The sequence below is a fragment of the Callospermophilus lateralis genome, chromosome 5 (genome assembly GCF_048772815.1).
Source record: "Callospermophilus lateralis isolate mCalLat2 chromosome 5, mCalLat2.hap1, whole genome shotgun sequence".
NCBI classification, from domain to species: Eukaryota; Metazoa; Chordata; class Mammalia; order Rodentia; family Sciuridae; genus Callospermophilus; species Callospermophilus lateralis.
The window spans coordinates 108,098,740-108,113,306 of NC_135309.1; the positions used below are offsets into that span (position 1 = coordinate 108,098,740).

Below are 14,567 nucleotides of genomic sequence, written 5' to 3' on the forward strand. Positions count from 1 at the left end.
AATTCAAAAAAAAAATACAAAGGAAAAAATAATCATTTGTTGTTTTTCTCTTTGTGTGTTTTGCTTACTACTGACTAGCATGACTAGCATTTTCCTGGTACAGAAGAAGCTGGAGGAATGAACCAGGAAGTTTCCTACATGCCAGAGGGGTCAACAATAAAAAGAAAGGAGCGCAAGCTGCTCACATCAAGAGAAACATGTGATTAGAGAGATGTGACATGCAAAGAAATTATCTGAAAAGTGAATTCAGTTGGGAAAGTCTAAGCCCCAAAGAGCCCTGAGCAGCTGGTCATGATCAGATTCTCCATCTTTCTGTCAAATGTAATCGTATCCGAGTTGGCAGTGTATTTATTGCTAAAGTCGAAGGGCCAGATTTTACACTAAACATATTTACACATTTACATTCGTGGCCCTATAAACACACCACGTTTCACTGGCCATGACATCAAACACATTTACCAACAAAAAACATATGTCTAATTACGAAATCATAGAGGGGAGAAGGGAGGCAAGTGGCAGCTGATGGGCAATGAGTGTGCCTGTCTGTGTGTATATGTGTGACTCAGCTGCACCATGTGGACCCGGCAAAGACAAGAATGGATTCGGACAATGCTGGGCCCACTTCACTTGTCCTTTACTCCCTGGGCTGGTCCTTGTCTGGTCCTGTTTTAAAGGGAATGGGGGAGCCCTTGGTATTCCAATTGCATGCACACTTATTTCCCTGGAGGAGCCCTACTAGACCAGAGCTGATCCTGGGGCAGATTTCTGGTTGGGGTTGCTGTTTGGTACTGATATGACCTTGAAGTTGCCCCAAATGACTTTTCTCAGTTAGTAATAAAAACAGGTGTGAGTGGGATGTGTAGCCAGCAGAGAATTTTAACATTATATTCTAGAGTCCTTGATTCCTGGCTTTGGGTAGTAAGATCAGATCCCTACCCATCAACAGCAGTTGTAATAACACAGTTCCAAGCTTGGTCCTCCATCAAGCAAGGAAATCAGAGCCACCAGGGCCAAAGAGAGAAAAACAAAACAGACACAGCCTCAACCACTGGCCTCAGACAGCCTTTAATAAATGACACAGGCTGGTATTCCATCAAAATAATCACCTTCCATCAGAATGACCACCTCCCCCAGCTCCCTCAGGAGACAAGCTCCAGGAAGAAATGGTGGGCTTATAGAGAAAGAAAAACGGAAGGGCAGAATCCTTTTCCTGAGATGGATACTTACTCTACATTCACTCTAGGAGTTTAGACCAAAAATATATTCAAAATTTCAGTTCCATCAATAGAAAGTTTGAGCAGTAAAGGGCCACTGCTTAAGAGACAGAGAAGCCAAGATGAGTAAACATAAAGATAATTCAACAAGTAAGAAGTCTTCGAATTCTTTTTCTTTCACCTTCTCAGGGTTTCCCACCCCCCTCTTTCTTTCTTTCTTTCTTTTTTTAATAAGAGGAAAGAAAGTGGTTCTTAAATAAATGTGTGTTGAGGATGGAAAGGAAACACGTTATTGAGCAGAAGCACTAGCTTCTTATTCTAAAGAAATAAAATAATTACCCAATAGAGAAAAAAAGAAATCAACCAAGAAACAATCTAAGGTCATGACACCATGTGTGGTACAAGAAGCAATTCAATCCATAAGGGCTTCATTACCCCCGCAATAGATAACATTTGGCTAAATCTAGCTGCAGATTAAATCTCTGCAGCACAACAGAGCCCTGAATGAAGAGGCTCCTTTTTGTGTGGTCCTTCTCCGGGAGCTGCCTGAACCATTAGCCCCAATATATCCCTCTCCCTATTAACTGCAATTCCCTCCCGACTGCGCTTCGGTCATTTGTCTCCAGGCTCTACGGGGGCGTTTGATGAGTAGAGAAACAAGAAGAAGGGGAGAAAAGCGTCGGGTTAATGAGTTGTAGCAAATCCACACTTTGTAGTTGGGAGGAGGAGAGCTGGTGGCCAATGTTTGTCCAACTGGTTTATTTTTCGAGACCCAGCCTATTGAGGAAGGCTTGTTCAAGCAAGCTTCGTCCCTACAAACACACAAACATCCTTCTGTTTGCCTTCAAAGAAAAGGGGACCAGCGCTGGATTTGCATGCGAATAAGGAGCCCGGGGAGGAGACGTCCTTGCCCATCAAAGGCCCGGGTAGCGGCGGCCTGGCGGCCTTTGTTCCAGCACCTGCTCGCCTGCGCGGCCTGACTGGGCGCGCCCCGCGTTCCCGGCTCGCTGGTCCACAGCTCTCGGCCCAGGCCCACTCTTCAGCCTCGCCAGCCCCGAGGCCCATCACCCACCTCTCACAGCCCATACCTCACCCGCCTCAAGGCTCTGGCTTCCTCAGGCATCAGCCCACAGGGGCAAGCAAAGCCCACCTCGAACCGCAGTCCCGCAGGGTGGGTAGCTGAATGTTGGGGACGCAGCACTAGAAACCAAGGCAAGTTGGGTTTGTATTTACTTTTGGGTCAGGGGCTCACGCTGCGCTCCACCTGTTCAAAAACAGCAGGAGCAGTGTAGCGGGAGCCCAGTCCCAGAACCAAGCAGGGCCAGTGCTGGATTGCCCAGTACTTTCTTGCCATTCTCTGAAGAGCACTGACAGCCTGGGAGGTGGAGCTCGTCCCCGCACTTTTTAAAGATGCAGGAATCTGAGCGAGAAAGGGCTTAGCCGGAATCCCTTTTTTCGGGACATCCATGTGTCATGCAAAACAGAAACAAAAGCAAAAAAAAAAAAAAAAAAAAAAAAAAAAAAAAAAAACGGTTTTGTTCTTGGCCCCTTTTGTAATTACTTTCAGATCTAAATTCCAGATCCCAGCTTTACAGAAGGCCACAAGGTGCGCCAGCCTTGTCTGCGCCCTTTGGATTTCGCCTGCTAAAGCCTCTGCATCTCTGGGTGTGGGTTCCAGACATTCTCGGGTCCAATGTCTCCTTCTCTTCTTAGCCTGGCTAGGGTACAAGGAACTTTGCATTTAGGATTTTGGTCTAGCAGTATTTCAATTTGTAGCTATATATTTAGTGGTAAGTTTGAGGGTGAGTGTGTTTACTCTAACCTTTTATTTAACTTCTTCCAAACATCCCATAGGGGGAAAAAACAAGCAGAACTTAATTTCGAGGCTGTGAGAGTCGGTTGAGATGAAAGGATAGGGAATCAAGAATGAATATTACTTAAAAATATTGGCCTCTACCATAGAGTTCATTAATTTGGGAAGTTGAATCTTCAGGTCTTCAGCTATAGGCCTGTCCAGATATTTTATGGAAATTGAAAAAAAGCCATTTAATTTCCACTGATATTAGGCATTCAAATTATGTATTAAATATGCCTTGGTTTTATTTATAGCCCATAATAACATTTGTTATTAGCTATCAAAACTAGTCTCACAGTATTTGTAAAAAAAAAAAAGAAAGAAAGAAATTGGACACAATTAGTTAATGACTTGAAACTTGGGGGAGGAAAGACATCTTAAGTCACTCAAATTGTATAATTGGCTCAATAAACACTTGATGCATTTTTATTTTTAATTCTTTAAAACATATGCTAAAGTTGAGGATTTCTCAAGTTATTCACTTAAGCTAGAATTTCAATGTTTGCCTTTTAAGATTTAAGAAACCCCTTCATGCAATTTCTGAAATCCTTTTATCTGAAAAAATGGTAACTTTACATGCTAGAAGTATCAAATATGGGTTTTTATATATTCAGATATATAATATATATATATTTATATATTGCTCATTCAAGACTTTAAAGCTTTTACTGATGATTGTCTCTACTAATTTATTTTTCTATCAAAATTTTAAACTAGAAACTGCCTCTTTGCTGTTTTGTTTCCATTAGAGAATATTATCTTGTACCATTTTTGCATATATAAGCAATATTGTGCTGAAAAGCAAGTGGAAATCAAATGAAGTGGAAAGCTTAAAAATAAGATTTCAAATTCCTATAAAATTATCTCAGGGTAACTGTGGCTTCAGTTTTAAAATGTCTCAATGGTCTTTAAGATAGAGTAGACTCAGCTTTTGAAATGAATATCAAAGTAGCTTATTTGTAATCATTTAAGAATAATCCCTCATCTGCAATGACTTTTACTTAGGAAGTTTAAATGAAAAATTATGATATGATACTTTTGTTAAAATCTCTTTGGCAATAATATTTGTCTATTCTATGCTGAATTCCTACTCATTCCATATAGAACTTTTCTTAATAGAAAATAAACTAAGAAGGGGCAACTGAAGCCAATTACTTCAGCAGATTTACTTTGAAAATTAAGCATTTTATTTCTGAAAAAGTGTAAAAATCTTACAATAGTACAATAATAATTGCCAGTAAAATTTACAATACTCCTTGTAAAGAATACACAGTAAGTACAAAATAAAAATTCAGCATATCTATTATGATACAAAACACAGGTTAAAATAAGAAATGATAACTTTGAATTTTGTTTCTTGTGTAAACATGTTAATCATTTTTTCCTTTTCATGAAAAAGTACACCAGACAAGTATCCTCAAATAAAAGGCATTCTTCAAGCCCTTTACTGTTTTTGTATTATTATTCATTTGAACGTTATTGATCTTAAACGCCTGAACCTGAGAATCTCTACACCTCAAAAAGGCTTAGATTTTTTTTTTTTTTTTTTTTTTTCAGTTTGCCCAAAGTCAAGGAAGCCCCTAGTGCCTGGACAAGAAGAATCCCCACCAGCACCCTCTTCCTCCCCAACCTGGGTAGGGGGCTGCAGGATAGGACGACTTCGCATAAATAGAGGGACCCGCAGAGCCAAAAAGCGTGCCCGCGCGGTCGCCAAAGTCTCATCCAAGAATCCGAAGCCGAGAAAATGGGAGCGCGAGGTTGAGAGGGGCCAGTAGGAGCGAACAAAACACCAAACCACCGTGATGGAAAAAAAAAAAAAAAAAGAGAGAGAGAGCCGGGATTCCTACCTTCTCTTTCTCAAGCGCGCTAACATAGCGTTATTAACAATTTGAAATCCTAGCAGTAAAGTTCTCCACACTGGACAGGGCAGTCCCTTGGTGCAGAGTCCCCAGGGCGGCCGACGAGGAGACAGAGGAGGCGGCGGCGGCAGCTGCAGCCACGAGGGAGCGAGTGAGCGCAGCGGCCGGGCCCACTGCCGCCTGAGCCGCGCAGCCGCCTCCCGCGGAGCCGGGAGCCGGCGGAGCTGCCACCGGCGAGGGCGAGGGCGAGGCCTGCGCGGCGGCGGCGGCCTGCGCGGCGGCGGCGGCGGCAGCGGCGGGGCCCAGGCTGCCCCCGATGATGCTCTCGATGGAGAAGGGCGAGCGCGCCAGCGCGGAGGCGCCCGGACTGCCCGCCTTGGCCGCCGAGGCCTGCAGGGGGCCGGGCAGGGCGGCGCCGAGCGGGTGCGGCCGGTAGCCGAAGGCGGTCCGGGCCAGCTCGGCGGCCGCACCGTGTGGCGGCGGGGGCGGCGGGGGCGAGTGCGGGTGGAAGGCTGCGGCCGCCGCGGCCGCCGCGGCCGCGAAGAGGGCGGAGGGCGGCGCGTAGGGCGGCAGCTGCAGGCCGTAGCCACAGCCGTAGGGGCCGTAGCTGTAGGCGTGAGGGGGCGGCGGTGGAGCGGGCGGGAAGAGCGCCGCGGCGGCCGCCGGGTCTCCCGCGGCGCCCGAGGCCCCAGCACCGCGCAGCAGCAGCGACTCGGCGGCCGCGGCGTTGGGCGGGAGCAGCGGCTGTCGCTTGAAGCGCTTCCTTCGGCGCAGGAAGCTGCCGTTGTCGAACATGTCGGCGGACTCGGGGTCTAGCGTCCAGTAGTTGCCCTTGCCCGGGTTGCCCGGCTCGCGGGGAATCTTAACGAAGCAGTCGTTGAGGGACAGGTTGTGGCGGATGCTGTTCTGCCAGGCGGGGAACTTCTCCCGGTAGTAGGGGAAGCGGCCGCTGATGAACTCGCAGATCTCGCTCAGCGTCAGCCGCTTCTTGGGGCTCTGCAGGATGGCCATGGTGATGAGCGCGATGTAGGAGTAGGGCGGCTTCACCAGTGGGTTCTTGGCGCCGCTACCCGCGCTCCCGCCACCGCCGCCGCCCGCGCCCGCGGTGCCGCCCCCACCGGCTCCGGTGCCCACTGCCGGGGCCGGGCCTGGAGCTGCTGGGGAACCTCCTGTCCGCGGGGCCAGCAGGATGTCATCATCGTCCTCCTCCTCTTCCAGGTCCTCGAGCTCGTCCTCTCCAGCGTAGGAGCGCCGCCGCCGCCTCTGTGCGGGGACAGCCAGCCCGGGCCGGTCACCGCCGCCCTCGTCGTCGTCCTCCTCTTCCTCGTCGTCTTCGTCCTCGCCCTCCCCCACCACGTCGATGTCTGTCTCCTCGGCGAGGCCGGAGGCATCGGACATCTCCGTGCTCAGGGTCATAGCTGTGGCACCGCGGCGGCGGGACGGCGCATAGGGGCGCCGGACTCCGGCCTCCCTCGGCCCCCGGGCCCCGCTCCCGGGCGGCGGGCCTGGCCCGGGGGAGCCACGCTGGGGTCGCCGCCGCTGCCCTAGCTTTGCTGGGGCTGCCGCGCGGTGGCGGAGTCTCGCGCTCCGACTTTGCAACTCCTGCGCCGCCTCTGCAACCGCGCGGTTTCTGCGCACCCTGTGCTCCGCGTGCACCCGGCCGGCGCGGAGGACTTGACCTTCTCTTCTGAGAGCGCCTTTCGTCGCGTCAGTTGGGGAGGGGGTGGCTGGGCCTGGGTGGGCGAGTCAGAGCCTCGGCCGCCCTGGAGGGCGCGGAACGCGTGAGAGTCTAGGAACAGAGCTCGGCGAGGCCGGGGCTGAGTCCAGAAGAGGGCGGACCTTCCCTCGGCTTATAGCAGAAGGGGGCCTGTCACATGGTGTGCACGTCAGAGCGCAGCCGAGGGAAGGGAAAGAAAGCCTAGGAAATCAGCTCTGCTCGAGAGAAAGTTCGCCCGCAGGAGGGGGCAGCAACCGAGAAGAGTGGGAAGGAGAGAGGAGCCCTCTATTCCTGGCCAAGGGGGCTGATAACCTGCATTACGCGCTCACCCCCGGCGGTCAGCACCCGGCAGCAGCAGGAGTTAAGAGTTCCCGGTTTTCTTCTCAATTAGCCCTCAGCCCGAACCTCAGAATCACTCCCACAACTCTAGGATTTGACCACTGGATGCCTGTAGCAGCCCTTCCTTTGGGGGACAATTACTTGGTCCTCCGAAGTGGGGAGAGTCTGTTGGGGTGTCGTGGTTCCCCTAGATGGGGCGAGCAGCTCCCCGTGGAATCTGATGAGAAGCCCCCAGTTTAAGCAGGATAATAATTGTTTATTGACCCTTTAACCCGTTCCCTTCGGTTCTTCTCCAAAGACGTTTGTTTTCCGCCATCTGTTAATAAAAATGCTGTTAGGCTGGCGTTTTTAGTCATTTATCTGCAATTGAATGCCCTAGAGACTTGACAGCTAAACTAAGCCACTCTAATGAGAGGATCTTACAAATTCCATGGGAATAAAGAAAACAATCACTGAATGCAGAAAAGAAATACAAAATTTTAGTGAAAACCCAAATTACACATGCATAAAGTTACACCTAGGAACGATTTTAATAAGAACTTTCACTTTGGAGAAAGGGGCTACAGTTTCAGAAAAGGGAGAATTCTAGTCATCATTTCACAGTAATCTCAAAATAATTACTATAGCATATACACATTTTTTTTCTACTCAAGCAGGCTTAATAATAGAAACTAAAACGATAAATTAAAACTTTAAGTAAAATCAAACTTTAAAATGCATTTTTAGAAAATTCATTAAACATTTCAAACGCTTTCTGGTGAAAAGAAACGAAAAATTTTAAATGTAAGACTCAAATTCTATTCAATTCAATTTTCTTTTTCAGGTGACAAGGTAGTGGAAATCATTCAAATGTGGTAATATCTTAAGGATACTCATCGCACCTAAATTAATTATTTTGGATACTGTGGTTTGTGAAATTCACATTTCACAGCCATACTTCCTGAATTTTTGCATTTTCTGAAATGCTTCTATTTCAAAGTGGGGACTTCTGCCTTCAAATTTCAAATTTTAACTTAAGTGATCTTTAACAAGAACTGAGAATAAAAATTAAATGACTTTCTGTAGAAACAATTGCCAGTTGCCTTGGTATACATAATTTTATCAACCAACTACTTTCATGTTTTGAAACGTTTGGTTATTCCTGTTATCAATCACCGAGCCTAAAAAATAAACTGTTCTCCCATGTAAAACTTCTTTTAAAATCTTTTTTTGTTTGTTTGTTGTTCTTGAGTATGGCTACCACCAGTTACACTTACAAATGACCCATAAAGTCTATTCTAGATCTTTGAAAGATCTATGAGAATGCCTAAAAATTCTAAATAAATTATTTTTCATTGACTCTCATTTGATATATGGCTGAACAATTTAATTATTGTAATGGGCTCCGCATTAACCTCAGCCAACGTTAATCAGCACTATTAATCAGGCATCACATTGCTTTGTTGATACAGTCAGGAGTTCTTACTAAGGAGTTCACTTTTAACATCAAAAAGTTTGAGTTTTGTAAGTCCTCGGTCCGTATCTAAATAAACACCGTGATTTTCGCCGCACTGAGGGCTGGTGTGTGGCGATTTAAAGATGAAATAGTGGAAAAATTTGTTCGTAGACCATTAATTACTTTGGAAGATCAGTTACAGCCGTCATTCTGTTCAGAGTTTCCATCGCCCTGAACTTGTCTGTCCAAGAAGGGCTCCAGAAATAGATTCTGCCTTAGGTTCGTAACCTTGTCCACAAGTCCCTCCCGCTTCCGCAGGTTAAAGGACTCTTCCCCGGGATCGTTTGAAAAAGCCTGGCAAATTACCTTCTGACCACTCCGGGAAAGTGGGGATTTACTGAAGGTCAGAGTAGAAGATCAACCCAAAGGGACCGCTTCAGAGACAGAATGTTAACAGAGATTTGGGCAAGCTTTACAAAAGCCCCACTTTGGGGGCGTTCCTCTTGTTTTGTTTGCTTTAGTTAAGCTACACATTTGTATGCGACCTTTAGCTCCGATCTCGGGAAGCCCCGGGAGCGCTGAAACCCAAGATGAAATGTCTCACGCGCTCCCCTACTGCCTCTTGGTCCCTCACTCCCAGGCTACCTTCCCAGAGTTTTCCTAGCTTTCGACCGCGGTTAGGAAATCTCAAGCCCACCCGACTCACTCAAGCTGGCACAAAAGACAGAAAACTTTCCCAGAGATGGGCCAAGAAAGCGACTCGGTGACCCCACTCCAGTACGCACTGTCCTAGTGGATTCGGAGAGTGGCGTGGCGCGGATCCCCGAGGTGCCGGCGCAGGGGAGAGCTGCCCCCTGGTGGCTGTGAGCAGCCGTGCGGACCCTTGCGCTGTCCGGGCGCCCAGGGACCGCAGCACCAGCCAAGAACTCGCCCAGCAGTTGGAGTTTGGCAAGAGCGGCCGACAGACTCCGAGGCGTCCCTTCCACTGGAGGGTTGAGGCTGCCGGGACTGGATGGTCGCGGAGGTGTTTCCTTGGACTGTAGGTTTCTGCTTTCTTCCCCACAGGGGGTTTGGATGCTACAGTAGAATGAGCCTCAGAACTGAGGTCACTGGGGACCATGAAAGCCAGAGCCAAGGAGTAGGCAAAACCCTCAGGAAGGTCTTCTGCCTCAATCCTTTGTCCTTGGTTCCCGACAGAGACCTCCACTGGCGTAGGCCCTCCTTTTGTGGGAGAAGGCTGGCAGAGACTTAGGGGTATAAATTCATGAGGCAGGAATCTGGAATACTCCTGGTTAATCTCAGGAGTTCACCCATGAACCAAGCATGAGGTGTTTTTAAATCTGGTTACATCTGGGGCTTTGTCTCTTCCTTGTCTTTCTACTGTCCTTGTTTGAGTTGCTGCTCTGTACCTGTGGCTGAAGCCTCAAAAGTCATTAGGCAGATGGCAATTGCTTCCTGAGCTCCCCATCCCAAAGTGTGAGATGTTTGGAGTCTCCCTAGAGGTTCCATTTCTTCATCTAGCACTGTCCTTCCTTCCTTATGTTTGCATGAATCTTTATTGCTCTTTTTACGAGGCCCCAAACTGGGCCTTTGTTTTTTGTTTGCTTGAGGTTTGAGGGGGTGGTACAATATACATAGTATAAAGTTTACCATTTTAACCACTTTAAATGTACAGTTCAGAAGCCTTAAGTATATTTGCATTCTTGTACAACCTTTATCACTATCCATTCCAGAAGTTTTCCACCATTCCAAACTGAAATTCTGTACCCATTAAAGTATAATTCTCCATTCCCATATGCACCTACCCATCCCCAGCCCCTGGCAATCACTATTCTACTTTCTATGAATTTGTGTACTCTAGGTATATCATATAAGTGAAATCACCCAGTATTTATCCTTTGTCTCTAGCTTGTTTCACTTACCTTGATGTCTTCAAGACTCATCCATGAGGTAGCATATATCACAATTCCTTTAAGGCTGAATAATATTTCATTGTATTGGAATATATCCCATATTTTATTTATCCATTTATCCATAGCAGGAGTTTCCCTTCTGGGTTTGAAATCTCAATTTATTTACAATTTTGATACTGTCAGACTCAGACTCTGTGCATGATCTTCAGTTAAAAAAAAAAAAAAGTTTGAGTTAAGATTCCTCCAGAATTTGTTCCAGACATAATTGTGTTCATCCTCATCTTTATCCCTATCCCATCCTCATTTTTATGGTTTCTTATTTGCCCTACTCTCTTTGAGGGCCCAAAATGTCCTTTGATTTTTTTCTCTGTCTAGGGCTCTCCATTTCAGCATTCTTGAGTGGTATAAAATCACACTGGGCCACTAAGCTAATTTTAAGATCACAACTGTTGAAATAGGTAATGGTTGTGAAAGGGGCTCTGAGTATCTGACAGCCATTCCAAGAATAGGTACATTGTAACCTTGGGATCCTATTGATAGAATGTGTTAAACCATTTTCAGTGGTGGGTCTTTAGGCATTGTGATGGGAGGTGAGAGTCCTTTATTTTATTGTACAGTGCTGGATATGAAACCCAAGGACTCACTTGCCAGACAAGCACACTTCTACTGAGCCAGACCTCCAGCCCCCTAATGAGATTGCTTTGTAAGAAAGATATTTTAGTGGCATCCAGTCTCACTAGGCAGCCCTTGCTTGCATAACAGCTCCTTAAACAAGTGTTTCTTGGCCTGACAGGATTCAGAAATCTTCAAGAATTCAGAATGTCAGCAAAGGTCTAAATCTGTGTTTTATAACAGCAAAATTATTTACACTGACTCAGGAATTTTCATTACCACAGTTAGCTTGGTCTAGCCCTCCTTCCCAAACACACCCACACAGACTTATTTAGCTCTGTATTCCAGTGGTTTGCAGTAGCACACGTTTAAGTTTTGTACCCCAAAGTCAAAAGTTCAAAAGCTATTTTTATCACAAATTTAATTATGAAATATACACATCTCCATTCCAGAGAGGACTTCTCATTTGGGGAGCTACCCTTAACATAAAACCCTCAAGAGTGCATATATGTGGCTTTGTAATCTTCTTGTGTTCACATGATTTAATAAGTTAATTTCCTGGAAACAGTATCTATTAATTTTAATATAAGAAGAATTGAGAAATAATATTACAGATTGGGTATCTCTTATCCAAAATGCTTGGGACTAGAAATATTTTGGATTTCTGCTTTTTAAAGATTTTGGAATACGTGTGTGTGTGTGTGTGTGTGTGTGTGTGTGTGTGTAAAATGATCTGGGGGATTGGACCTAAACTCAAACATGAAACTCATTTGTGTTTCATATTTGCTTTACATAAGTAATTGTGTACAATATTTTGAGTTGTGTTTTGACTGTGACTCATGGTATGACATCAGGTGTAGAATTTTCCATTTGTGTTGTCATGTCAGTGCTCAAAAAGTGTCAGATTTGGGGGTTAGGAATGTTCAACCTGTACTGTGTCTAGAAAGAGTGCGTTTACTTCTTTTCCATTTGCAGTTCACCAAGGGGCTGTGAAGGAATATCTCTTTGCTTAGGAAGGACAGGGCTCTCTAAAGTGATTTTAGGGACATAGCTGACTAAAGACACACTGAAAAGCAAAGCATGCTTACAAGGCCATGAGAAAGCCTTCCATGAATTGTAATTATTTTCGTGCATTTAAAATGTACACAGTGACGAGTTTTCTGTCTCTCTCCCTCCCTTCTTCCTCTTCCTTTTTTTTCCTCCTCCTTTTCCTCCTCCTTCTTCTTTCTTTCCCCTTCCCCTTCTCCTCCCCCTCCTTCTTCTCTCTTCTCTCTTTACACACCCTCTTTCTTCCTGCCCCCAAGCCTAGAATTATCACTTCTGTGCTACACATATGTAAACACACTAAAAACTCAATGTCTACCCTCAAGGCAGCACTTCTTCTCATATAGTGTTCTAACATAAGCTGGGGGGTTGCTGGTTGCAGTCAAGCAGAAACATAGGCCCCTTTCAGACAGTATCCTTAACACCTTCCACTAAAGTGCACCTTCTCTAGAAAGCTTCCATTGGCATCCTTCCCAGAAAAAAAAAAAAAAACTACTGGGAAAGGGCCAGAACTCAAAATTTACAGAAGGGTAAATTTAAATAATGAATGAACACTTCTAATCAGAGACATACTAAACAGGAAAAAGAAAACTCTATCAAATAAGCAAATCACACGAGGGTGGGTATGATAGTAAGAATTTAATTATACTCAGCCTGTGTAAGTTGGAAGGGGTTCAGACTTTTAGTAAACAATCGGCAATACAGAGTTTGGAACTTAGTGGCTATTACCTTTTGCCCATTAATTGTAGTATTCTATCCTAAAGAAATAACCAGAAATATGAACAAATATTTTTGTGCAAAATGTCCATTGCAGTGATTTTTTTTTCAGAGGCAAAAATTGGAAATGTTATATACTCAAGACCGAAATGCATTACTACATATTCTTATGATGGATTGTTTTCCAATCATTAAAAATTAAGTCTGTGAGCCAGAAGTGGTGGCTCACACCTGTAATCCCAGTGGCTGGGGAGGCTGAGACAGGAGGATCGCTAGTTCAAAGCCTCAGCAAACTAAGCAACTCAGGGAGACCCTGTCTCTAAATAAAATACCAAATAGGGCTGGGGATGTGGCTCAATGGTTGAGTGCCCCTGAGTTCAATCCCTGGTCCCCTCCGCCCACCAAAAAATTAGGTATGTGAACAGTTTAATAATTTGGAAAAAAAATTATGATTAATGATAAGTGTGAAATCTGGATAGAAATTACATACAGCATTTTCTTAATTATTTAATGTACTATATATAAAAAAATAGAATACTAAAAGGAAATACACTATAAAAGGTTGATTATCTCTGGGTCGTGAAATTATTGGTTTTTGTTTGGTTATTTAAATGGTACTTTTCTGTATTGTTCAAATTTTCTACAATGAGCTGTTTCCAACTTGCTGAAATAAGATACACAAGGAACACAATTAATGTCAAAGAAAGATAATAAGTGGGATAGTTTATATCATCTGAAACACAATTATTAGAACAGACATCAAGAACTTAAATAAGCATGTTAAACATATGAAGGGGGAAGAAAACTTAATAGTAACAATAAACAAGAACAAGAAATAGTAGTTTTAATATTTATTTATGTATTTATTGGTGCAAGGGATTAAACTCAGGGCTTCATGCATGCTAAACATGTACTCTACCACTGAATTACATTCCAGCCCCAATAGTAATTTTTTAAAACTCTAGTGGATACATTAATAATAAAGAAAATAGTAGGTGAAAAAGGAACAAATATATAAGACAAATAGCAGAAGAGTCGATTGAATATGAAGATCAGTTCAAGGGACTCTCCCAAAAGCAGATTTCAAGGAAAAATTCTGGATCATACAATCAGTTTAGCAAGTTTTGACCAACATCCAGAGAGAGCAGAGCATAACAAAATGGGGTGGGATAGGATAGAATAAAAAAGGAAAAGGATAGGAAAGAAAATATTACTGCAGGACATAATAATGCTAAGAATTGTGAAACCTTCATTTCAGTTATTATATTTTTATGTGTGCATATATAAACTGAGTTATTATATAAAATTAATCATTGTGTGCATCACAATAAGGAAAATGTTCAAAAGATAATTATTTTAGAAGAATAGCTTTTCTGGAACTTTGCTCATTAATTACCCTCTTCTCATCTAATTTTCTTCTCAGCTTTACAAACAAGTTCCAACCCCTTGAACACCAAAATAAAAAGAAACAGAAATGTTCCTTTTGCCAATGTAAGAAGTATGCCCCACTCCCCGCTTTGTGACCCAATTTTTCAAAAGCCTGTTTGTCCCCGTTTCTTCCATGTCACCTCTTAGTTGTTCTGTAGGCCCTCACAGTATTGTTCCTACTCTGCAGTCCACTGCTGTGTTTATAAGTGTGCCATTGGAAAATCTGGCCGTCCAGATTTTGGAAAAGCTGTATAATATTTTATCATATGGATATACCACATTCTGTTTATGGATGCTTTAGGTTACTTCTACCTTTTAGCTGTTTCAGATAATGCTGCTATGAACAAGAGCGTCTGACTATCTCCTTGATTCCTTGTTTTCAATTCCTTGGGATATTTACCTAGAAGTAGAATTGCTTGATTCCATGGTAATTG

General features: G+C 44.4%; 1 protein-coding gene across 1 annotated transcript; it reads right to left on the minus strand.

Annotated features, from left to right (window-relative positions):
* Positions 1-4,949: 4,949 nt before the first annotated feature.
* On the minus strand, positions 4,950-6,344 carry Foxd1 (forkhead box D1). The gene has a single exon (XM_076856079.2). The coding sequence runs from the start codon at positions 6,342-6,344 to the stop codon at positions 4,950-4,952; it is 1,395 nt and encodes a 464-aa protein (XP_076712194.1).
* Positions 6,345-14,567: the final 8,223 nt, after the last annotated feature.